This window comes from Leucopleurus acutus (assembly GCF_964270905.1).
Source record: "Leucopleurus acutus genome assembly, chromosome: 1".
Taxonomy (NCBI): domain Eukaryota; kingdom Metazoa; phylum Chordata; class Mammalia; order Artiodactyla; family Delphinidae; genus Leucopleurus; species Leucopleurus acutus.
The window spans coordinates 34655609-34682814 of record NC_139142.1 but is presented as its reverse complement, the minus strand read 5'-3'; the positions used below and the strand labels follow the sequence as shown (position 1 = coordinate 34682814).

At 34.2% G+C, this 27206-nt stretch overlaps 1 protein-coding gene across 5 annotated transcripts in view; it reads left to right on the top strand.

Moving 5' to 3' along the window:
* Positions 1-27206, top strand: part of GPHN (gephyrin) — a 618453-nt gene that overhangs the window by 254109 nt on the left and 337138 nt on the right. For all 5 annotated transcript variants that reach the window (XM_082854448.1, XM_082854450.1, XM_082854447.1 and 2 more), the window contains one exon: positions 9085-9177. In XM_082854448.1, coding sequence (XP_082710574.1) covers positions 9085-9177 — 93 coding nt within the window. The remainder of the gene's footprint in view (positions 1-9084; positions 9178-27206) is intronic.

Genomic DNA, 27206 nt, shown 5'->3' with positions numbered 1-27206 from the left:
TTTAATTTTGTCTCCGTTGGGTCTTTGTTGCTGCACGCAGGCTTTCTCTAGTTGCGGCGATCGGGGGCTACTCTTCAACGCAGCGTGCAGGCTTCTCATTGCCATGGCTACTCTTTGTTGCTGAGTATGTGCTCTAGGTGCTAGGTACGTGACTTCAGTAGTTGTGGCACGCAGGCTCAGTAGTTGTGGTGCACGGGCTTAGTTGCTCTGTGGCATGTGGGATCCTCCCGGACCAGGTGTCGAACCCATGTCCCATGCCTGCATTGGCAGGCGGATTTTTAACCACTGTGCCACCAGGGAAGTCCAACACATATATATATTTTTAAAAATAGATGTTTTGAACGCATATAATGTTCATATACATGGAAATGGAAAATATAAATGTATGAAAAATTATGGATGAGTACTCCTTGGATAAAGCCACCTGCTTCCTTTTTATCTCTACAACCCCCAAAATATCTCAGAAACCCTTATACTTCTCATTTTAATCACTTGCTATGCTCTTTAGTCTAACAGATGATACCTATTGTTTGCATTTACTTTTTTAAGAGCTTAGTGAAAGCTTCAGCTATGTTAACAAATATTTAGAAAATGTGTTGCTGTTTTCTCCAATGAAGAAATGTTATTTTTAAAACGTTTTAAGGAAATATATTTTAGAATATTAATTTTAAAGTGGCTTGGAGTAGATTGACAAAGCCAAAAAGGACCAGAGAGAGAGATTTTAAGCCCAGATAATACATGAATACAGATAAGGTGATACTAATGGACAAGGAATGGGAGGATCTGCCTAATAAATGAGAAGTTAAAACAATTCAGGAGACAACTTGGAAAAAATGACGTGAAAGAAGAACTTAAGAAAATTTTCCTAAAATATTAAAACATGCTTAAGTTACTTGGATATTTAAAATTGTTCACATTAAGTTATTTCGTTAGTGGAAATGATACTGCGTTATTTATAAAAACTAGTAACTGCAGAGTTTAAAAGAATCTAGGAAACAAAATTCTAACTGATTTAAAAATTTTCCATTTGAAGAATTTTAGTGGATTTTGAACCTATTTGTTAATATTTCCAAAGTAACATCTTCCAATTATTTTGTAGAAACAACTAATTAATATTATAAAAGATGGAAATTTATTAACCCCATTTCAAAAAGGCACTTGCGTGTTTGGTGGATGAGATTGAAAAAATAAATGTTGTGTAATGATGTAGTAAATATAGGTAAAGTACTTCTTCCATTTCAGTCTAGTTATCTTTTAAAACTATTTTTTACTTTTTAATTACCATATCACAAAATATCAAACCAAGATTTTCTAAAATAACGCGTATTAATCACATTGCTCTCACAAAAACATTGTTGAGAACTTTTTGCGCATTATTTAGTAAAATAAAATGAAAAGCTATTTAAAATATTATGTCATCTTTATCTCATCTTTTTAAAATTTCTATTTAAGTATGATATACTACATGCTTTTCCAGTGGTTTGTGAAAATAACATTCAGAAATTGTTTACTGATAGAGATACATGATCAGCCTTTTGGAGGTTACTCTCAGAGATGAGACATGTAAACATGTAAATTTCTTTAAACTGTGAAAAGTGCTTTCCAGAGGAACACACTCCGGGAACAAATTGCCTGGAGGCATTAGAGGAGACTTTACTGAGATGACCCTAAGACCCTGTTTCATTATGTACACATAGGAATTTTTCAGGTGGTTATTTCACAGCTCTTTAGTAGACCAAAGAAAAATGTAACATTTCTCAAATGATTTTATTTTGGTGAGGTCTGCTTAATTCAATGATTCATGTTTCTGTCAATAAATGTAGAGAAAAGAAGAAAATGTATTATTTTAGATTTAGATCTAGATGAGTATGTGACTTCGGGCGGACGTAGAGAAAGATGGCTTGTCTAAACTTAATTCCTCATATCTCTTACTGTCCCATTTTTCTCTTTATTGGGTTTTTCACTCTTGGGCAAGAGAAAAGTATTGCTAAAAACCTCTGTAGTGATAGTTTTCATCCTAGTTATGGTAGAGAAACTGTTATATATTCATAAATATGTAATATCTGTAAAAAACTTTTCTTAACATGGGCATCCCTCTTTCATAGCACTAACCGTGATATATTGATGTACCATACTATATTAATTTGTTCATACCTCTGAGCTCTTTGATATCAAGGACATTTGTCATGGTTTTTTTTTTTCCCCCCCATTCCTACATTTTCCTGCACATACTAGGCATTGGTATGTTTCTTAAACTGAATAATTAAATGCTACAATCACTTTCGTGAGACTTTATGCCAGTTTTTTTAAATGTAACTCACATCAAGTTCACTTTCAAAGCTATTTGGAAATTTATTATAAAGTTTGTATGAACTTATGACTAATAAGATATAAATTGGAAATAGCCAGAGAAAGAGAAGGATGCAAAAATGCTAATTATTAAAATAGTTATCTGTACTGTATTTGTTGCATTAAAAACCACCACAAGGGCTTCCCTGGTGGCGCAGTGGTTGAGAGTCCGCCTGCCGATGCAGGGGACACAGGTTCGTGCCCCGGTGTGGGAAGATCCCACATGCCGCGGAGCGGCTGGGCCCATGAGCCATGGCCGCTGAGCCTGTGCGTCCGGAGCCTGTGCTCCGCAACAGGAGAGGCCATAGCAGTGAGAGGCCCGGGTACCGCAAAAAAACACAAAACAAAACCCACCACAAAACTTAGTGACTTAAAACAACAATGACTTAGTATTTCTCACAAATCTGTAGATTTGCTGGTCTCAGGTAGGTGTATCATCTGGTCTTACCTGGAATCACTCATGTGGCTGAAATAATTCGTTAGCTCAGCTATGGCTAGAGAATCTAACATGGCCTCAGTCAGATGTCTAGGGCCTTGCTGCTATCTGTTTTGCTAGGCCTTTCTCTCCACATCATCTCTCACCATTCCATGATTTAGCCTGGGCTTCCTATCATGTTAATAGAAGTATACCAAAAGAGTGAAGGCAGAAACTGTGAGGCCTTTTGAGACATAGGCTTCAGAACTCACACACCATGACTTCTGCCCCATTCTGTTGGCCAAAGTCATAAGTCCAGTCCAGATGCAAAGGTTGTAGAAATACATTCCACCTCTTGATAGGAGGACTTATAAAGAATATGTGACCATATTTAATCTTCCACAATAATACATGAGTTGTTGCTAAGTATAAAATTTGTTTCTCAGCTGGCTCATAATGAGGGGGAAATGAGACATTAAAGTACTAGCTACCAGAATGAAGAACTAATACCAGAAGAATCCATTTTTTTCTTCCAGTTTTATTGAGGTACAATTGACATGCCGCACTATATAAGTTTAAGGTGTACAGTATAATGACTTGACTTACATACATCATGAAATGATTACCACAATAAGTTTAGTGAATAGAAAGAAATAGAAACAAATTTTTCCTTGTGATAAAAACTCTTATGACCTACTCTCTTAACATCTTTCATATATAATGTATGGCAGTGTTAGTTATAGTTATCACGTTGTACATTATATCCCTAGTACTTATTTATCTTATAACTAGATTGACCACCTTTATCCAATTCCCCCTCCCACCACCCCTTGCCTCTGATAACCACAAATCTGATCTCCCTTTCTTTAAGTTTGTTTATTTTTGAAGTATAATTGACTTACAACACTATGTTAGTTCCTGAAACAGGACAGAAAATTAAATTTTTAAAATCCCTTTAGTTTTTAATAATACATGGGAATTATAAAGAATTCCAAAAATACAAAAAAACTAAAATAAAAAGAGTAAAAAATAAAATGCACTTCAAATCTAATTACCCAGAAATAATTATTATTAAGATTAATTGTAAAACATTCTAACATCTTTCTATGTCTATATTACAGGTAGAAGAATGGATGAATGAATGTTTAATTGAGTAAAAGATACAGCTATATGAAATTAGGATAATTCTCTAAAGTTAATACAGAATAGCATTTTATTTCATTTAAACAGAGGGAAAAGAAAATGAATGAAAAGAGCATATTACAAGAGATATTATTTGCTAAACAGAGATCTCTCTAAAGTTAAAAAAAAATCAGGAAAATCATTAATAGGTTACAGTCATAGTTTTAACTTTTTAAACCTTAGGGTTGGTTGAAAGATAAGGAAGCTAGCACTGTTACATTTCCTTCTAACTACCCTCTCCTTGCCTTCAAATTTCTGCTTATTGTATGGTTATCAAAAAAAAAAAAAAAAAGAAAACCTGCTTGAACAATATCCAGTCTTCAATCTGAGCTTATTTTATAAACCATTGCAGAGACATAGGAAGAAAGATGAAGTCAGCCCAGAGTATATCAGATCTTGACAGACTTGCACAAAGGAAAATAGAGGAAGCGAGGGAATAGAGACAACATATCGTCTTTTATGGAATGCTCTGTTTTTCTCTGTGAGATTTTATTAAATGTCCAGTACTAGAGTTTTTCTACCTAGATAAGGGTTTAACTCACCGTTTATGTGGGGATATCATTGGGTTTCAGATTAGTTCCCCAATTCAGTGTGCATTTGTTCCTGGAACCTTCAACTTGATCACAGAGATTCAACCCCTTGTTTCATTTGTTTCTCACAGCAGCTGCTTTCAAGATGAAAAGATAGTTTCTTTCAGTTTACATCTCTCTAGATTTGAAGGTATTAGTGAGAATTTTTATGATTCGGATAATTCACCATTATGACTTCTTTGGGAGCCAGAACAGCATTATGAGCCTCAACCCTGCTGCAGTATGCTTCTCAAAGACCATTTATTTCTGTCGTTGACCACCCAACTTTTGAGATTTATGACATAAAGCTGTATATTTTTCCCCATTTGATCATTGCTGGTGGAAGTTTTTTCCTCTAGTTTGTACTCTTTTTTGTTGTTGTTGATTTCTGTTAGATATGGAGAGGCAGAAATTCTTTGTTACAGCTTGATCCTACTGTGCTAACCTGTAAGCTCAAGGCAGTAAATTTTTAAAGAAATACCTTTTATGTAAGGGAAAATAACCATTAAAATAGACAATGTCTTCAGCCTCAGTTTTGCAACAGATGCAGAGGAATTTTTCATAATGATGGTTTATGTAGAAATCCTCAATGACATACTACCTGGTAGCAGCCAGGTATATCTCAAAATGAAAGGTATCTTATAGGTGCAGAAACATATATGATGAGATAAATTGCTTTCAGGTGATCTAACATGATAGAAAAGTAAGACTCACAATATCCTGAGTGGTACATGGTTAGAAAGCATGGCTTAGTCCAGTTTAACGTGCATATATAGCACCTTGAGGAGTCTTTCTAAAATTGCAGATCCTGAATCAGTAAGTCTTGGATGGGACCTGAGATTCTATATTTCTAACAAGCTCCCTGGTAAAACAAATGTTGCTGGTCTTCAGATCATACTTTTAGTAGCAAGGTTCTTGACTAGACTCACAGCACCTATACTTGACTAAATCCTTGAGGCCAGGGCCTTATTTGTCTTTAGATCCCTGTTATCTAATGAAGTGCCTGAATAAAAGGCACTTTATTGTTAAATAAACGAACTGATGTGTTAAATAAGTATATGACCACTAGGTGTCTGGAAGACTCGTATTTTATATTAATGGTTGAGAAAGAATCCTTATGTTTTGGAGTGAATGATAAGTGAATTCACAGCTGAGTGAATGATAAGATTGCTATTTTCTTTTAAAAGTCCAAAATCCTAACTAAGATTTTTGCTCAGTTGAAAAACTGTGGTACATCACACAGCTACTTTGGACCACAAAATATTACTTTTCAAATACTAGAACGTATCCTTAACTGAGCTCAAGATATCAAATTTTATTTAAATGAAAGAAAATGTATAGAGTATGTGTTATCAGTTATCCATCCTGGGAATAGAAAAATTTAAGTAATATTCCTGTGGTGCAACTAATCTTAAGCTATGACATCTTTGTGGGCCCACCCAGTTGGGTTAGCTGTGAAGTTCACCTTCAGATAACTGAACTTATTGTCTCTTTAAGCTAGTAGTTCTCAACTGGTTGGCAGCATTTTAAAATTACCTGGGAAGCTTTTTAGAATCCCAATTTCCAAGCTGTACCCCAGAAATGAGACCCAAGCATCAGTATTTTTACAAGCTCCACAGATAATTCCAGTGTATAACCAAAGTTGAGAACCATTACTGGACTATGACCTCTTTAAAACCAGGGTCAGTCTTTCACTTATTTTTTAACTCTTAACACCTAAGACATGGTATAGGTCCTCAGTAAATGTTTATTTAATCAATGGATGAAATATGTTATAAGAATTATTGCCTGTTGCCAAACAATAGCATTCTTCACTCTAAAGGGACTATTTTGCCTATTTTTGTTGGCATCTTGAAATTTGAAAAGTTTGAATTGCCCTCTTGGTATTGACAATACTGAAAATTAGTATTTGATATAATTTTTTTTTTTTTAGTGCTTGAGCTGTTTTTTGTTGATACAAGTTGGATTTCACATCACTTTTTATCAAGATCTGATACAAATGGAGGTGTGGTCAAAGACTAGAAAGCTGTGGCACAAACACTTCAGTAATATGGAATATTACAAAGAAATCTAAAGTTTCTAAGGTCTATTAGTGGGAAGACAAGATCAGTTCATCTCATTGCTGAGTTATGGAGTCAACTATGTATTTTTTTATAGACCAGAAATAATAACTACTTAGAATGATGAGTATTTTTGCTTTTCTAATTTCTAAATAAATAGAAGAGCAAAACACTGGAAATTTTAAGTTTGATTTGTGAAACCACCACATAATCACCTTTATTATAATAATCATTGATTTTGTTTGTTTTTGTTTTTTTAACATCTTTATTGGAGTAAATTGCTTTACATTGTTGTGTTTGTTGCTGCTGTATAACAAAGTGAATCAGCTATACGTATACATATATCCCCATATCCCCTCCCTCTGCGTCTCCGTCCCACTCTCCCTATCCTACCCCTCTAGGTGGTCACAAAGCACGGAGCTAATCTCCCTATGCTATGCGGCTGCTTCTCACTAGCTATCTGTTTTACATTTGGTAGTGTATATATGTCCATGCCACTCTCTCACTGCGTCCCAGCTTACCCTTCCCCCTCCCCATGTCCTCAAGTCCATTCTCTGTCTGTGTCTTTATTCCTATCCTGCCCCTAGGTTCTTCAGAATCATTTTTTTTTTAGATTCCATATATATGTGTTAGCATATGGTGTATGTTTTTCTCTTTCTGACTTCACTTCACTTACTTCACTGACAGACTCTAGGTCCATCCACCTCACTACAAGTAATTCAATTTTGTTCCTTTTTATGGCTGAGTAATATTCCATTGTATATATGTGCCACATCTTCTTTATCTATTCATCTGTTGATGGACACTTAGGTTGCTTCTGTGTCTTGGCTGTTGTAAATAGTGTTGCAGTGAACATTGTGGTACATGACTCTTTTTGAATTATGGTTTTCTCAGGGTATATGCCCAGGAGTGGGATTGCTGGGTCATATGGTAGTTCTGTTTTTAGTTTTTTAAGGAACCTCCATACTCTTCTCCATAGTGGCTGTATCAATTTACATTCACATCAACAGTGCAAGAGGGTTCCCTTTTCTCCACACCCTCTCCAGCATTTATTGTTTATAGATTAACCATTGATTTTTTGTGTGTGTGAGCTTTCCTCAGAACAAAATTATAACTATATCAGTGGTGGGAGTTCTTCAGTTAGGCTCTAGTAGTCTATATTTTATGTCTTTTTAAAAATAGTTTGTTGCCATTAATTAATCACAGCAGGGGAAAAAATCTCCTTCATTTGGAGTTTTGCGCTCTCCATTCCTGTGATACCAGGATGAAATAAAAATGAGTGAGAAAAGGGAAAAAAATCATTTAAAAATCCTGAATTGTCCTTCTGAATAATTATCATGCATTTTGTCTCACTGATGAATTAGAGAACTGAGGACATTGTATTTTACCTATAGATATCAGCCTGCTACTGGTATTTCACATCTAATTATCAGTACATAAATGATATAATTGTATTATTAAGTTTTGGACCTGAATTGTATAAAGGTAATGAAACAATAAAATACCAAAGCAAATATTTAATTATAATTTAAATGAGCACTTAGTAGTGCTTTTTAATAAATAGCCAAAATGTAGGATGGATGAATAGAACTAGCAATAGAGTAAGCAGAGATCCTTGTCCCACTTCTTTACAAACTAGCTGGGTAACTTTGAGTAAATTATTTAACCACATTGTACTTCAGTTGTCTTATCTGTAAAATGAATAGACAAATCTACTAAGGTCTCTACCAACTCCAGAATTTTATGGTATGTAATTCTAATCTCAACTAAGTGTCATAATATTGGTGTGGAAAAAGAGAAACTTTAACCAATCATTTATTCCTACACCTTTCCTTTAAGGCAACTATGTAAAATAACATCCTGAAAAACGTAAAACTTTCCTAAACCACTTGAAACTTAGGAAAAAAAAATATTGACTCAATCATAGGCAAAATATAGAGGAACATCGTCCAACAGCTCTAAGTTTAAATTCTAGCTTTTTCCCCTTCTCGTTCGTGAGCCCATGAGCAAGTATATTTCTTGATCTCTCTGAGTCTATTAATGAAAAAAAACAATGAGTCTGTTTCCTTAAATATAAAATTGAAGTGTGAATATTTACCTGACAGGATTGCTATACTTATTAAATAATGAGATCATATAATTAGAAATAGTGCTCAATTTTTTTAACCTGAATATATTTTGAGTGGCTGACAAGATGTCAGACATGCCATTTAAATACATAATGAACATTAATTATAAACTATTTATGCTATTTCCTGTGTTACATTTACTTTCAAGAATATGATGGTTGCATCTTCATTTTCTATAATGAATAAAATGCATACCCAAAACTGCAGTGTCTTTTGATTAACAGTGGAAACTGTTCCATGAATTGTGCTTCACATTTTTCTTAATGAGTGTTGAAAAGAATCTGTTTCTTCACTGTATACGAAGTATTTCAGTATGTGAATGTTTTAAGAGTAGGCAGGCAAGTCCTTCTGCATGTGAAAATATTATTGTTTTCTTTCAGGAAACCCTGATAGATTGGTGTGATGAAAAGGAACTTAATTTGATACTAACAACTGGAGGAACAGGGTTTGCGCCACGAGATGTCACTCCAGAGGTGAGATAGTATATGCTTTTCTGATATTCAATGAGTAGACTATTATGTTATTTTTAATCCTTTTTATTCTTTTTATATGATTTATGTAATTTTGCTAGACAGAACAAGAGACCTGTGGTTCTAAGAATGTGAACATTTTGCTGTGGGAGAATCATTATATTAAAAAAAAACTGTCTTGACTTCTTGTCTTTGGACTTAAACTAGAAATTATCTAAACTGAGGAAGATTGAACTGGTCCAGAAGGTAATCCTGCATTTGCTCAGTGGTCTGTGGTATTGGCTGAATTTCAGGCATATTGCCAAAGTAGGTAATAGCAGAACTCTGACTCAGCATGGCATCTGGTCTGATGTGCTTTGTTAATATAATTCAAAATGTTTCTGATTTGTCTTGAGATACCCTTGTCATTGGTCTCAAGTAGGATGACTGCAATAGCATATTTATACCAATTTTATAGTATTTGATGAGAAAGTTATATATTCCATAATTTTAAATGTGAATTTAAATGCAGAATTTAATAAGCCAAAAGGCAGAATTAATCTCTAGGCTTCATGCCACAAGAATTACCTTCAACCTTGCACAGGAAAAAAAATTAGGGAAAGAATGAAGAATAGACAGTGCTCAGTGATACAGGGGGAAAGTCCTTCTTTCTTTTTAAAGAAGCCATAAGCTTCATGTGTCACTTCAGAGTCATATGCAAACTTATATTAATACTTGTGACATTGTTCTTTACCTCCCAGAAAAGTGTTTCTTGGCTGAATTTCAAGCTACTGTTAACTGGTTTTTTATTTCCAAATCAGTGCACCATTGTGTCTCCTATCTTATTCATAGCAAGATACTTTTGCTCAGTACCTATTAATTATTGTCCTTACTCTAATATAGCAGTTTTCAAACTTTAGCTTGTACCACAGTTAGAGGTAAAACAGATTGCTGTGTCTCACCCACAGTGTTTCTGATTCAGTCAATCTGCAGTGGGTCCCAAGAATTTGTGTTTCTAGTAAGGCCCCAGGTAACACACATGTTGCTGGCCCATAGACCGTGCTTCCAAACTTTGGGAACCATTGGCTCTAGTATGTGAAAATGCACATTGTTTTAACAAGTTTTAAAATGTTTTCTATTCTTCTATGTAAAAATCATGGCACAGAAATTTTTGGAATATTATTATAATTAAGCTTATAAATAAAGTCATTTTGTTAAGCAATTAGAATAGAATTCTGGGAGATTGTTAGCTTCAACTACTTAAAAAGGAAGTAATTCTTATATAGCTTCTGGGTCCTAAGGGGAAATGGTCCTTTGGCCAATTTTTATATTTCTTTTAAACTGTGAGACTAACTTAAAAAGTACAATTGCAGGGGAGCCATCTCCTGTAAAGGTGTGTTTATGTTTTGTTTTGTTTGTAAGAAAATCTCCCACATATGTGAAGACATTGATTTTTGGAGTTTGAGTGTTGGGTTAAGTGTTTGAAGTAAATGACCCTGGTTTTATATATCCTTGTTGTTTGTGTACTGGTTTGATATTTTCATAATATTACTTTTATATCAGAAAAGTAAAAAAAAGTTACCATAGAATTCATTCATAACCAGTTAACAAAATTATTTTTAATTGTGGGAAAATAATTTGCATCACAAAATTAAATATTTTGTATTCCGTGGAGTTTCAAGTTAATACCAAAACACTAGGTTGCAAATCCAGACTTTTAAATTCTGGCTCTGCTACTTGCAACACGGTGAGTGTAGACTAATTATTAAATCATTCTGTGCCTTAATTTCCTATAAAATGAGGGAAATGAAAGTGCTTATCTACTAGGGTGGCTGTGAGGTTTCAATGAGAACTATTCCTGGCATTTTAGTAAGCACTATGTAAGGGTTAACTTATAAGGGTTAATTTTTTTTTATTAGTTACTACATAACTACCAAAGTAGACAAATTTGTAGTATTTTTTATATATAACTATCAAATGGGCAAAAATAGTCGTATACTAGATTTAAAGTATATCCATGAAATCGTCACAATCTTGTTAAATTTTTTAAAATTTTAACATAGTAAGCTTCATATTTTATCTTTTCCATCTCCATATAATTCAGAGGTCTTGAAATTCTACCATTCTAGTATCTGTTTATCGCCCAACATTTTTTTTGCTACTGTTAACAAGAGTCTATGTCTTTCCATGACTTTGTGTATTTCATTATATCAGAAAATTGAGAAGTCCTTTCTTTATTCTTCAATGCAGTTCTTCAGTTACCAGAAAACCTTAGAAGTGCTCTTATATTTGTATATGCCTATAGCAACTACCTGGCTAAAATTGTATTAGGGTAAATACATATAATTATGTCTTCTCTAATATCTATTTTTGAAAACAAGTAAGTTACTTGATTGTGAATATCTTGATCTTTAATAGATTTACTTTATTTCAAATTATATATATATATACACACACACACACACACACACACACACACACACATACATATAAGGTATGATTATCTACAGCAAAAGTCCATAGGGCTGTTAAGCCTTTGAAAAATAAACATAAAAGCAATATAAGACCACCCAAAAATAATTCTAATTTCTTCTTATCTTTAAATAGTTGCAATTCTTATAATATCTAAAATTTAACACTGGGATGTCAGCTAGGAATCCAGAAATATAATTTTGGACCTGTAATAATATAGTTAATTGTCTTAGATAATTGTGGCTAAGAAGAGAAACCTATTTGTAGAGCATATGTACCTATATAGAACTTAAGGTTGCAAATATTTTTAAATAAAGTCAGAAGTTATTGACAGAAAACACAAATATTAGTGATAAAGGTAAAATAATATAAAACTTCTCCCTTAAGGTGCTAATATTTTATAGTCAGTAATTGTCAGTAATAAGTTTGATCTACAAACACAATGGACAATGTTTGTGAGTTGTGCGGGTTGTTTAAAAAAAGGAAGGGGGAGGGCTTCCCTGGTGGCGCAGTGGTTGAGAGTCCGCCTGCTGATGCAGGGGACACGGGTCCGTGCCCCGGTCCGGGAGGATCCCACATGCCATGGAGCGGCTGGGCCCGTGAGCCATGGCCGCTGAGCCTGCGCATCCGGAGCCTATGCTCCGCAACGGGAGAGGCCACAACAGTGAGAGGCCCGCGTACCGCAAAAAAAAAAAAAAAAGGAAGGGGGAAAATGATAAGTTGAATGAGTGAAATAAAGCAATCTAAAGTTATTGGCACTGTGTTTGAACCTTAGAGAAAATGAAAAGTTTAATAGCTTTAGAGTTCTTCCAGGTCTATTAACAGAAAAATGGAAATAGCAAGTTTAGTAAAATGTATCTTATTTACATATTTTATACGAATAAGGCAATCAGAATTGATTTTCCTAAATTACGAATTTGTTTCTACTTTTAGGCCCTGTATCTTAGAATGAGGTTTATCTGATAGTCACTTACCTGCTGGTCTGTTCCCTGCCTCTCAACATGAGATACTATCAAAGCTTACATATAGTAGCATAATAATCCATACTCTACAACTTTTGAAAAGCTTTATTTTTAATAATAGATTGCATTTTCTCGGATCTGATAAAGGTTGGATAATCGTTGACATTGGTGAAATGCTAGTAATAAAATGCTATAGAACGTAACTCATTGCTATACCAAGTATATTATCTCTTCATGTCCCATTATCACTTAAAAGCAATTATATCCAAAATAGGTATTATTACGTAAAGAATCTTTTATTATTCTTAAAAGGTAAAAGTATAATTAAGGACGTATAAGTGAGGTAAAGTGAAAGCCCTTTAGACATAAAGTCTAGAAGAGAATAAAAGATGAAGAAACATTTATTTTAAAAAGAACATCTTTGCAATTACAAAGAAATGTTTGATAATATATTATGGTAAATTAGAAAATACTGAACTATTTAATATTTGTAAGGTAAAAATAATTTTCAGCACTTTTAGACTACTAAGCTACACCAGAATAAAAGGTTGTATAGTAATATATTATTTTGATTATGAATTACAGAGTTAAATAAAAGCCTAGCATGCATCTTAGGTCTCATTTATTTATTCATTTATCAAACTTTTTATTTTTAATCCTTGATATGTATCTGATGCCATGTTGGGTGCTGGAGTTAAAAAATGAATAAGACATGGTCCCTGTCCTCAAGAAACTCAATCTATTGCAGGGGTCAGCAAACTATGGCCTGTAGGCCAAATTCAGCCTGTCGTATTTCTTTGTATGACTTGTGAACTAAGAATGGATTTTTCATTTTTAAATGGCTGAAAGAAGTCAAAAGGAAAATAATACTTTGTGACACGAGAGCTATTTGAAATGTAAATTTCAATGTCCATAAATGAAGTTTTATTGGAACATAGCCACACTCATTCATTGACCTATTGCCTATGGCTACAACAGCAGAACTGAATAGTTGAATGAAAATCGTATAGGCCTGCAAAGCCTAAAATCTTTACTATCTGATCCTTTGCAGAAAAAGTTTGCCAACCTCTGTCTGTTAGATGAACATAAGTCATCTTTACTCACATTTTTAACTGACTTTTAAATTTACTTTTACCTTTTGTTCTTTAGTAATTTGAAATGATGTTGGGTTTCATTTCTTAAATTTTTACTTTTAGAAGGAGCAAAGAAAGAACACTTTTCTTCCATAGTAAAATGTATTGCACCATTGTCTCAGTAGACAATATAGAATAATAAAAACAAAAGATCCTTCATTATAAATAATATATAAAATTTTGAACCTTCAAAATTGATCAAATTATTGGATTTGTTATACATTAAGTAAAGTCTCACTCCAAAAAAATTTTCAAGCATTTGTTCGTAGTAGTATCTCCTAAAAAGTGTCCTGATAAAAGTTGTCATTATGAAATAAACTAAAGGAGGAATCACAAAAATTTCAGGAAACTATAAATTTGATGTAAAGGATGTTCATTTAAAAGGGTTTTTATGGTTCATTTTGGAAGTGAAGAGGCATCTGACAAAATGACTAATGCTGAAAGAGGTAAAATCTGGTACAAAGGATGAATTTCTAGGAAAAGATTATGAATTCCAGATCACATATTTTGTTTATAGCCTAAAATATTTACATTTCTTTGGAACAGATTACTACCTAAACTTTCTACAAATATTTTCCACTTGGGTTATTAGGAATTTTTTTACAGAAATATCAAATCAAAGAAAAACTATTTATTTTATAAAATTTATTTCATAATCAGTATATTGAAATTTATATATTTCATAACTTCAGGTATGAATGTACTGTAAGTCAACTGTAATTTTATGTGGTCATTAACCATTTTTCTTACATTATAATGCTTCAAAAATGAGAATACTGTGTAAGTAAAAGGAAGGAGACATAATTGAGCTGAGTTACTGACTATATGTTAATGATTCTTAATTTGTGACTCTTTGTGAAAATCAGTGAGAATTTACATTTAACAGCACCATCTAAAAGTTAACATTGGACATTTTAAAAACCAGAAGAACTCTCCTGCATTATAGCAGAAGCATAGCAGAACACCATGTTTAATAATTTGTGTTTTTGAAAGAAAATTTGATCATTACTGTAGGTCATTTAAATTATATAGTTGCTTTCAAGTACATATCAATATTCTCTAGAAAACACTGTTAATTTCCCTAGCAAAATATCATATACTGATACTGTAGAACTCTACGAATATTTGTTTTGTAATTCTAACATTGTTATGACTAAAGTAAAATACTATTATACATGGTAAAGGTAAAAATAACCATATTGAAATAAAATTTTGAGTATTTTTAAATTGTTCTATATAAATAGGATAACTAAACAGTGTGAAATTGGTAAGAAAGCAGAATACTAGAAACTCTTGTACTGGAAATATTTAAAACTAGATTCAGTAAAATATACTATCCCTTTATGGTCAAATAAGGTTATATTTTATGCCATTTGAAGGAGCTCTTTTTGTAATTTTTATGAAATAGTCCTGGACATGGGAAATACGTTTTCATCTTTTTACCTTTGTCTAAATATGTTGGGATGCAATATGTCTATATCCTGATACTAACACTTAGTGAGTCAGACAGACCTAAATTTGAATCTAAAACTCTACCACTAACTAGCTATGAAATTAAAGCAAATTAACCTGTTCAAACTTCAGTTTTCTCATCTACTCAATTAACTAATGCCTACCTCTCAAGGTTGTTTTTTATGATAATTGAGATAATAAAAGTAGTCAATAATACTAATTAACAAACATATATAGTACTTACTATGTGTCAGGAGCTATTTCAAGCATATGTTAATTCATTTAGCCTTCAAAACAACCATGTGAGGCAGGTACTATTGTTGTATCTATTTTAAAGGTGGAGAAACTGAGACAGATCAATTAATTGATTTGCCCAAGGTTATCCAAGCTAGGAAGTGACTATAATGCATGTAAAAGCATCTAGTATAAAACCTGGCTTGTTTGTAGATGCTCAGTAAATGTCCTTTACCATTTTTTTCTCATTTAATTAATAATATTACCTATTACCTCTAATTAGATATGACAGCCCCAAATGTTTCTGCTACTAACCATTGTACTCTGATACCTATTGTTAGCTATTAGCACACCTGGTGGATATGTCTAAAAAATAAGAATGTTAGTCAACATTTTCCCACTACTACTTCAAGGCATGGGCAAAGGAACAAGAATAAGAATTTCTATAGTCTATATGATATGTGGATTATTAGTGCAGTTGCATTAAGTACCTCCTGATATCCTGTCTGAACCTATTTACTTTGTACCTCTGTAGTTTAAAATTTTTGGAATATGGCTTGAAATGGCCCAAATATGTGACATTCAGGATAGCTTTTTAGTAATAGTCCCTTTTATCTGGGGTTTATATTTATTTTGCATTATCCATTGTAAAGTAGTATATGCCTCAGAGCACGGGCACATTTATGACCTACCAGTTTGCTAAAAACAACATTTATAGTCTTTGTTCAATTTAACAAGTATTTACCAAGCACCTTGGGCTTTATTGAGTGAAAGCTAAAGTACATGTACTCCTAAAATTGTCACCTGACAAATCAAAACAATACAAACTTAGTATCAAAAATGTTCAGACAAATGGGCTTCCCTGGTGACGCAGTGGTTGAGAGTCCGCCTGCCGATGCAGGGGACATGGGTTCATGCCACGGTCCGGGAAGATCCCACATGCCGCGGAGCGGCTGGGCCCATGAGCCATGGCCGCTGAGCCTGCGCATCCGGAGCCTGTGCTCCGCAACGGGAGAGGCCACAACAGTGAGAGGCCCGCGTACTGCAAAAAAAAAAAAAAAAAAAAAAAAAAAATCAGACAATTCAGGTCAAAAAAATTCTTTAAAGGGAAAGATTAATATAAAGCTGAGCTATCAATGAAATTTTTATACAAGTAGAATTTAAGCTAAATTGAAGGAGAGAAATAGGATTTAGATTAGGAGAGAAGAAGACATTACTGATGGGAGTAAGAAAGAAAGGGAAATGTATGATCAAGCTACAGAGAAAGATAAAATTAAGAAAATCTTCCTGGCTAGAGCAGAAGATTCACTTTACATAGAAGGATGGATAAACTAGAACTATGTTATTTTAATCTCTTTCTTAGAACAGCTAGAGTAGTACCATCTGTGGAGATGCAAAACAGCAACTATCATTATTCAGAGATTCCTCTGAAGCCAGAATTCATAAGATGACTATCAAGCAATACACACAGTAAAACCGTGCCATCAATCCTTTCTAAAAGTAAATGCTTTTGAGAATTGGCACTTATTCAATAAGTGTACATTCCCCAGTAAGACTAACATCATTATTTTTGAAGATTGGTTTTTTTGCCCTGGTTTTTGTTTTGTTTTATTTTGTTTTTGAAGTTCTGATGTAATGTGCAAACCTAGTGACTATCCATACCATTATTTGTATATAAAATTTAAACTGCTGTGAAGTACCAGGTTCTAATTTTGTTGATTTGTTGTTTGGAAACCTTTTCAGTCAATACTTATCTTACCATCAAAACAAGGGATATTTTTTATCATAGATTTTTTGTCAGTGCTGTACCTCGAGTTGGCTTAATGTTTTATATAAAATTACTAGGTAATAATAGAGAACTCACCGTTTGATGAGAATTCAAAATCTGTCGTGTTCAAAGTCCTAGCATGACCTTTTCATCATTCCCAGCCTTTGTGTGAACATCTCAGTCACAGCTTCTTTCATCTGAGAGTTTATTGCTTGTGTAGTTCTAGTTATTTGAAAGTCCAACCCTGCCACCTTACCCAAGACATTTACCCTTTGTTTTATTTATGCATTAAAAGGAAAAGCTCCTTAGTATTACTATCCCAGTTGAAAAGTAACAGGTATAACATTAGAACATTTAGATAATTAGAGCAATATGTGACATTGCATTTAAAAATCATGTTGAAAGCCTCCTGTTCCACATAGCAATACTGCAGAGGGAAGTGTACATTGTTCCTTGAAGTGGGGATTTTGGAATTTTTAGCATAAGGCAAAAAGAAAAATTTCATATATGAAGAACCCATAAATAAAACGCTGTCTTCATTTTCCCTTAAGTACGTTTCTTTATTGCATGCCTACTCTGCATCAGAACAAGTTTTCAACTTTTGGGGAGTTCTGATGGGGAAGAGAGATGAATCATATCAGTTAACATACAAGTGAGTACAAATATACTTATCGTAAATTCTATGTCTAATTAGAGCTCTTACTAGAAAAGTAGTGTTGCCCATATAACCATTTGTGACGCAGCATAACATAGTGCTTAAGAGCACAGACTACTTGGATTCGAATCCTAGATTCACCTCTTACTAGCATGTGACCTTACACAACTTACTTTACTCAGTTTTCTTATGTGTAAAATGGAGAGAATAAGAGTACCTACCTCAGAGGGTAGTTATATTATGTGAGTTAATGTAAGTAAAAGCAATATTTATTTGCTACATAAATATTTCGTATTAGTACCTACAATCTAAATAGAACTTTAGCTTAAAAAGTAAGTAGATAATGGTTGAGTAAATATTGAAAGAATTTTTCTCTAGGGAAAAAATCAAGCAGGATAGGTTACAGAAAAGGAAAAAGAAACAGAGATGACATGCTAAATGTTTGTTTTTACCTTGAATTTATCAGAGTAATAAAATCTTGAAATCAGTGTTCCAACTCACCCTTACAACCTACTCTCATAAAATGAACAGAGACTGGCAAACTAGAATAGTTTTGCAAAATATGTGCTAAGATATTGACAATAAAGCATCATTAAATATTTTGCAAATATAAAATGCTAAAAGCATGTTTATTTAGAGATATAGTTTCAGGAATGAAGATTTCAGAATATTCCTTTCTTCATTATTGTCTGAAACCAAGAATGTGAATTCATCTTCCTTTTATTAGATCTCCATCTATAAAATGGACTTAATATCACTTTTCACACAAAATGTAATATGATGACAAATGGATTTATATCTATCAAGTCCTCTGAGCTTCTTAGAATAATATCACTGAATTAGAGCAGAATATTTGTATTGCCAGGCATAAAAGGAAACTGATAGAGGGTAAGAAAATGGACTCAGATAACAAAATAAACTGTTTGGAATTATGCTAATAATTTTACTAGTATTATTTCCTCATATTGGAACTTGGGAAAACCATGGCTGCTATTAAAGAATGGCAGACAAATATCCAACAGAGGGAGTAACCATTTCAGATAATCATAATAACAGACACAACTGAGAATTTACAGGAAGAATCCAAGTTCCTTCAAAAGATGCTGAGAAGAAAGAAGTAAAGCTGTTGGAAGTATGGAGTTTGAAAATGAACTGTTACCAGTTGCACAGAGAGAGAGAAGGACATCAAATATCAAAGGCACAATGCAGAAGAAGCAATTGATTGTGCTAAAAGGACCAATTGACAAGAGGCAATATATTATAATCCTCTATGAAGACTGAAGATAGCATTATATTGTTGGATGTCATTGAATAATTTAAGTGTTTTCCCCTCACCTTCTTCACTCCTTCCCATAAGTTTGATTACAGCATATGATATATGGCCCTTGCATGTAATAATCCTCAGCATAAAATTTTATGTGAGGAGAAGATAGGTCAGTTTTGATTAGAAGATGATTTTGAATAGAGTTCTGCAAATTTTAAGAATACTTTTCTACAAAATGTAGGCATTGGAAGCAATGACAAAATTAGTTTTGAATATTGTATAAATATGGGATTTCCCTGGCGGTCCAGTGGTTGACTCCGTGCTTCCAGTGCAGGGGGGCATGGGTTTGATCCCTGGTCAGGGAACTAAGATCCCACATGCCATGTGGCATGGCAGTAAATAAGTAAGTAAGTAAAGTAAAATGGGGTCTTATTATAATGTTTCTCATGCTTGCAGTGATTCAAGACTGTATTTTATATAGGAGACCCGCATTATAACCCCATTGATAAGATTCAAAAGAGATTCACGTCATGCCAATTTCCCACTATTGTTAAACACAGAATTTAGAGGTTTTGGGTAATTACGTGATACTTTGATATGAGTTCTATTTGTGGGTCCTATTTACTTCCCTTTCTCGTTTACTCCCTTTTTGGCATTTTTTAAGACTTGCCTGTACTGTATCCTGTCCCTTAAGATGAGATTGCTCTGTGGGGTGGATAGATGAATGAATATCACCATCAGTATTAAATATTTAGAGGAATGAGAGGTCTGCTTTTATATAATATTGAAAGCCTATCCTAATATAAATGCACCTTCCCTCATAGGTGTATCTTGTGCAACAGTATTAATAATAATGCTCTAGTTTATCTTTGTTCAAACTTTAGTTATTACTGTTTGCCTTTTAAATATAAAATACCTTAAAAGAGGGATCAGCAAACTTATTCTTTAGAGGTAGTAAATATTTAGAGATAATAAATATTTCAGGCTTTGTGGGCTATATAGTCTCTGTCATAACTACTCAGCTCTGCCAGCCTTGTAGCACAAAGTCTGCCATATGATGATATAAATGAATGGGCCATGCTGTGCCCCAATAAAACTTTATTTATGGACACTAAAATTGGCTTTCTCATAATATTCATGTCATGAAGTATTACTCTTCCTTTGAGTTTTTTTTCAATTATTTAAAAATGCGAAGATTACCGTGATTTCAGGCCATGCAAAAAAACAGACAGCAGGCAAGAGTTGTCCCATTGGCTGTGGTTTGCCACCCCCTACTTTAGGACATTCCTAACCTATAGTGTATTAGCATCTGCTCTGTTAATCAAAAGCTCATAGGGTGTAAGGTTTTCAGAAAAATGCTCTGAGAATTTAAGACAGAAAGGAGTTGCCCTGTGAAAATTAACACTTCATAGACTCAAATATGCCCTGAGTGCCTACTGTGTATATACCAGGCACTGTTCAAGATATTGGGGATACAGCAATGAACAAAGAAGTCCAAAGATTCTGCCTTTATGGAATTTACATTTTAGTGGTGTGTCACAAATATAAGTAAATTAGTAAAATGCATAGTATTAGAGATGGTGATAAGTACTATGGATAAAAATAAACCAGGGAAGGTGGATAGGTAGTACAGGCCGGAAAGAGGGTTGTAATTTTAAATAAGGCTATCAAGCAAGGCTTCATTGATAAGGCGACATTTGAGCAAAGACCTAAAGGAGGAGAAGGAGCAAACCATGGATCATGTAGAACCTGTGTGTCACCCTTAGTATAATGGAGAGTTTTGAGCAGAGGTGTAACATGATCTGACTTATATTTAAACAGAGAAAGCATTTAGGAGGCTATTGAAATAATCCAGGTGAAAAATGATAGTGACTCAGACCAATGATAGAGATAGAGGTAGTGAGAAATACATTATTGTTATATATTGAAGGTAGAGGTAACAGATGGAGTAAGAGAAAGAGAAGAGTCGAGTATAAGATCCAGGACTTTGACTTGGGCAATTGGAAGAATGGAGTTGCCATTCAGTGAAATGGAGAAGACTGGGGGAAGAAGAGGTTTGAGGAGGAAGATCAGGAGCTTTACTTTGGTCATGGAAATTTGAATTGCCTTTAGATATCCAAATGGAGGTGTTAAGTTGGCAGTTAGGTATATGCATCTGGAGTTCAAAGGAAAAGTCTGGGCTAGAGATACTATTTTTTTTAGAGTCATCAGTATCTTAATGGAATTAAAATCCATGACAACTGATGAGATCATCAAGGTATTTACTAGTATTACTATTTATTTATTGTATTACTACCCCTGCTTCATTTCCCATCCACTTTCAAAGAGGTATGTAGTTTCTAGTAACCTGTCCCCTCTGCTCACTCACGAAGGGTGGAAGGGATCCCACTGAACAGGAACCTGGCCTACACAGGAAGTACTATTAGTTGGCTATCCTGAAATTTTGCCATGGTGTAAACATGGGAGTGAATTTTCCCAAGTACCTCCTTGCTGGAAACTGTTTGCACTGGAGGTAAGTGTGAAAGGGGAGGTTGTGGGGAATGATGGGGTGAGGGCTTCCTAAACCTTTCCCAAACCTCAGGAATGGCCTGATTCTGAGGAAGGGAGAAGGTTCAGGCTGGTTCTTGTTTCCCTGAACCAGTTTATACAGCCCTAAATTTGACCTGCTTTCCTCAAACTGGGAGTCAGAAATCCCTTTTCTCTTCTGTTTTTCTGCTGCAGAAATTCCCAACATTCCCATTTTGTGGGCTCCAGAAAGGGGTAAGCGAAGACTTCAATCCCAGCCAGTCATTTCCAGATTAATAATTTTTAGTGTTTTCGTTTCTTTTATCATCATAAAAAAACGCTTGGACCCATTTTTCCCATTTGTTTAATTTCCTTGTGGATTGTTATGTATCTATGTTCTAGGGTCATTCCGTATCCCTGGGCAGTAGAGTTCAGATCCATATGCTATCTCCATTTGTGTGCTGTTTCTCTTGTAGATTCTCATACGCAGTTTATTGATGACTATTTCCTAGATGGAAGACACCCCATTCAGGAGACTGCTTCAGTCTTAATCTCTTCTTTTCCTGAGTGTTGTTTTGTTCTCCTGCTGACAGCTTTTCACTACCCTACCCAACTGCTTCTGATGATCTGTCATCACTTCTCTGCTGTTCTGTCTTCCTGTTTAACTGCCTTTGATTTTTGTCTCTCCTTTTTCCCCCCATTACGTATCTGCTGAATGATTTGCATTCTTCACTCACTGGTGCTTTGTCCATCAGCAAATGGCCTGGTACTACATATTCATCTGCTATTTTAGCATTTTAGACTGCCCAGCATTGTCTGTCGGCCCTCCTACCATTCTCCTATACCGTGGCCTTCCAAGTGCTATGCTATCTGTCTGCCTGATCTTGCCCTACCCAGTCTATACCAGTAATATTATAAGTAGGTTCAGATTGTTTAGCACTTTTGTTACCTATCTCTACTTGCCTTGTGCCACTAAGTTGGACTGCTGACTGAATTTGCTTGACTACTGTTCTTCTCTACCTATTTGCTGCACATGGCTGCCCCATTAGTTGACATGAGACATCACATTCATCGCCTGTGTACTCAGCCTTGCAACTTGCTGATTGGTCCATATTGCCTCCCTTATACTTCTCTGCATCTGGTAAATCACTGGCGTTGCTCCTCTGTTGTCTTGTAACCCTGATCAGATTTTATTTCCAAGAAGTGTTGCCTACATATTGTCCAAACATATCTTAGCAATAGGAAAATGCCTCACTATTTAAGTCCAGTCCAGTTTACTCCTAAACTGACTTAAATTCACTACTACCATCTTTCTGCTTTTTTATACAACTCCACATTCTTCCCTCTATTTAGGAATAGATTTTTTTCTAAATCATTTATCATCTTTGCTTCAGTTGCCTTTTCATATCATATATTATGTACTTTTGTTCCTTGTGTATGGGATCTTTCAGTAATTTTCCATATAATAAATTTGTTTCCTAATTTATTTTCCCTGATTTTTCCAGGGCTTCATGAGGATAAACTACTCCTATTAATTTTATCCTTTTTAGTTAAGACCAGAAGAATTTTTTGAAACTTTAAAGTATCATCTCTAAAAATAATAAATTTAGTTGTCTTATAGCTCTTTGTAGTTAAGATTAAGGTAACTTTCCACTCTGCTCCATTTTTTCCTTTGAGAATATCATTTCTCTGCTACTCCATAATTTATGTAATATCATTTAGAGATCCTTTTGATGTATTTATCTTTCCCTCCCACATTTTAGACTGTGTTTTCTTTTGTGTGGGTAAACTTTTAAAATTGAAATTTTCCTTTATTTACTAAGTATTTGGCAACTAGACTAAAAAGCTTTAATTATCTGGACTATAAAGCTTATTGTCTTATTCACTTGTATTTAAACAAAAGACAAGATCAAACAAAAAGTAGAGAAGAATCTTGGTGAAATTTTCACACAATTTCAAGAGTCTGAGGAGATTTAAAGTGGGGTGTGTATGCATGCATGAAAGTGTGTGTATGTAGACTTGAAGTGTTCTATGTGTATATATATCCACAACATCATTGTGCTTGAAGTGTGGAAAATGCTGAGTATCCATATTAAATTTTATTTTATTTTTACTAAAAATGAGAGGGAAAAGGAGAAGGGAAAAGCTAAAAAGAGAGTGATAAACAGGGAGTACAGGAAAAGGTACGGATAGGTTTTGCTTCTGTTTCTCCCTCTCCTTTTCCTTTAGTGATAGAGATAAAATTGATATGAAGCAAAAGACTGCTCTAGGAAAGTCAAGAAAATTACTTCTGTAGGTTTTAATTTTTTTATTGTGATAAAATACACATAACATAAAATTTACTATTTTAAGTGTACAATTCAGTGGCATTAAGTACAGTACATTCACTATTTTGTATAGCCATCACCACTATCTGTGTCCGGAACTTTTTCACAATCACAAATAGAAACTCTGTACAGTAAACAATAACTCCCCATTCCTCCCTCCCCTAGCCCCTGGTAACCTCTATTTTACTTTCTGTCTCTGAATTTGCCTATTCTAGGTACCTCATATAAGTGGAATCATACAATTTTTGTCTTTCTATGTCTGACTTAACAATATTTTCAAGGTTCATTCATGTTGTAGCATATATCACAATTTCATCCCTCATTGTGTGTATATACAATTTGTTTATCCATTCATCTGTTGATGGGTACTTGAGTTGTTTCCATCTTTTGGCTCTTACATTAATGCTGCTATGAACATTAGTATGCAAGTACCTGTTTTTCTTACCATTCTTTTGGGTATTTACCTAGAAGTGAATTCAGTAGCTTTTAATACTTTTGTCTAAGAAGAAATTAAATTAGTAGCAAAGACATCAGGGAAACTACATAATTAACACGAAAGATGTATAAGTCCAAGATACTGTATCAGGAGTCGAAGAAATTATAAACCTTTAGAAAGGCCACAGAAGGCCAAGTGAGATTTAGAAGACACTATATTCTAAGAATAAAAGGGAGAATAAAGTTGAAATAACACAGATATTGGATGTTTGAAGGACAGCAAAAGTGATTCTGGAGAAGGTTGAATTTAAAAAATACTCGAAGTGGAATAATGCAGACTTTAAAAGAAGCAGAGGTAAGCGTTTGAAAGGCAAGGTTTAAATGAAGTTAACGGAACTGAGATGAGGCAACCAGGTTGTGTTTATAGGAACCAGTAATGGGAACAGGAGTTCATTTCAATTCAGTGGTCTTCAATTCTGGATACCCAGCTTTCTACCTGAATTGAACTCTGCACCATAGTGTCCTAGACCTTACAGGAGTTACAAAGATTGGAAAAAATTGTTCCTTGTCTTCAGGGGGTTTGAAACTAGAGTAGTTAAATATGCAATAATAATGTGTTTAGGAAAGAAGATTTTCAATCCTTTAGGTGATAATGTTTTCAGAACTCAACAATTTTTTGGTGATTTTACATACTTTATCCAGCCTTTCTGAGCCAAGGTTCCTCATCTAAAGTATCAAACACAGAAAATGATTTGAGTGACTATCTTCTCAGTTCTCCCAAGGGTGGTGTATAAACTAGTACTATTCTGTATGCATAGGAGAGAAGTTAATTCAATACATCCAATAATTCTCTCAGAATCTATTCAAAAAGGCTTACTCTGTGCCATATACTCTGTTAGGTGTCTGTAACACAAAGATAAAGACTTGTTCTCAAGGAACTTACATTCCAAAAGAGGGAAAAAGACATTTAGCAAAAAAATACACTTCTAGTATCATCCACAAAATTTTGTTATTTTCTTCTAATTCTTCAGGGAAAATGTTCAAAGTCAGAGTGATTGTATATGAGGGAATCGTTTCACCTCTTCTAAGCATCACTGATTCAGGAAAAAGAATGTCTTCTATGTTAATACCTTTGCACAGCTGAAGGATTCTGGTAATAGTTTAAATGCCAATAAGAATCTCTTTAATTTTAAAACCTAGGGCATTCAGTGACAGATTACTGATTTCACTGGTTAGCTGTTAATAAACAGCATTACCTAAAACCAAGTTTATTGGTTTTATAGTGGAAGAATAGAGAATGGTTAGAGATAAATAGATAATTAATGTTCAGGAGGTTGTTCTTGAATGTAATTGCAAGCACAATGAGGGATTTTACCCCCTGAGGTACAACTATATACTAATACTGAAAATGTTTGGTAATTTAATTTATTCTTACTGTCAACTAAAGCTCACTTGAATTCCTGGTTACATTTATTGGTTTTTATTATGGTTTTGATTAATTTATCATTTGAACTAGGAGTTTGTTTGTCCTCCCTATCTTGATGTGTGCCTTCAAATTTGAGAGCAATTAGCTTCATTCCTATTGGTCAGTACTTCACAGTGATTCCTTTAAAGTAATCTCTTTAAAAGTGCTGCACTTAAGATAAGTTTTAGTAACCTATTTTTCCTCCCATCCCCTGATATCCTACTAAAGTTACTTATTTTGACAGCACAGCTGGGAAGATCAAAGTTCTCATGTCAGGAAAAAAGCATTAAAATAGAAATTACATCCAGATTTTAACTTTTATTTTTTTTAACAATGGTGAATAATTTTAAAAGATTTTTCTTCACTTGTATTCATTCTGAAGAACATATTTAATGAAAATAAATGATTTAGGGTTTTTTTTTTTTTTTCTTAGCGGTACGCAGGCCTCACACTGTTGTGGCCTCTCCCGTTGCGGAGCACAGGCTCCGGACGCGCAGGCTCAGTGGCCATGGCTCACGGGCCCAGCCGCTCCGCAGCCTGTGGGATCCTCCTGGATCGGGGCACGAACCCGCGTCCCCTGCATCGGCAGGCGGACTCTCAACCACTGTGCCACCAGGGAAGCCCGATTTATGTATTTTAAAGTATAAGACCTGGGCTAAAGGAAAATATCAGTAACATCATTTTATTCAACTTGTTTTATTTGTAATAAATATACTTTTTATTTTCTCGTGACATCTGAAATTCTGTTTTTATTTTGAGGGAAGCTCAATTGGAAATAGAGTTTTGTAATGTATTTTTTTGTAAAGGTTAACCTGAAAGGCAGTATTTCTGTCATACCTTTATTAGTCTTCAAGTCCTTTTTATATTTAATAAGAAGATCCTCTAAATTTCTTTGCAATCAGGAGATTCTTTGTAGGCAGCTACTCCTAACAAACAAGTTGTCGTGTAATTTTTCATTTTCTTTTCTTTCTTTTTTTCCTTTCTCTCCTGAAGAACAGTAGATCATTTTCAATACTTCACAAAGGAAGATGTAGCTTCCTTATATGAGCATTTTGTTAGGAAGTTTCACTCCTTCAGTTCTGAATATAGGCAATGACAGTAGCAGGTACTAATAACCAGTCTCTGAAACCCCAGTCTCTTTTTCTACCCTTTGTCTCCTACATCAAATATTTCAGTGTTGCTGGCAAAAACTAACACATTACATGTGTGGCACAAGAGATCCAGTGGAGTGAGAGAGACCATTGAGGGAAAAGTCAATTGCCTTGGATAAAGAAACTGTTCAATACAAACTTCTTCATGTATATTTACCAGTATTTAATTCCGTGAACATCAAAATCAATACCTGAAAAGTTCACTAGTTATATATTTCGATGTTTATAAA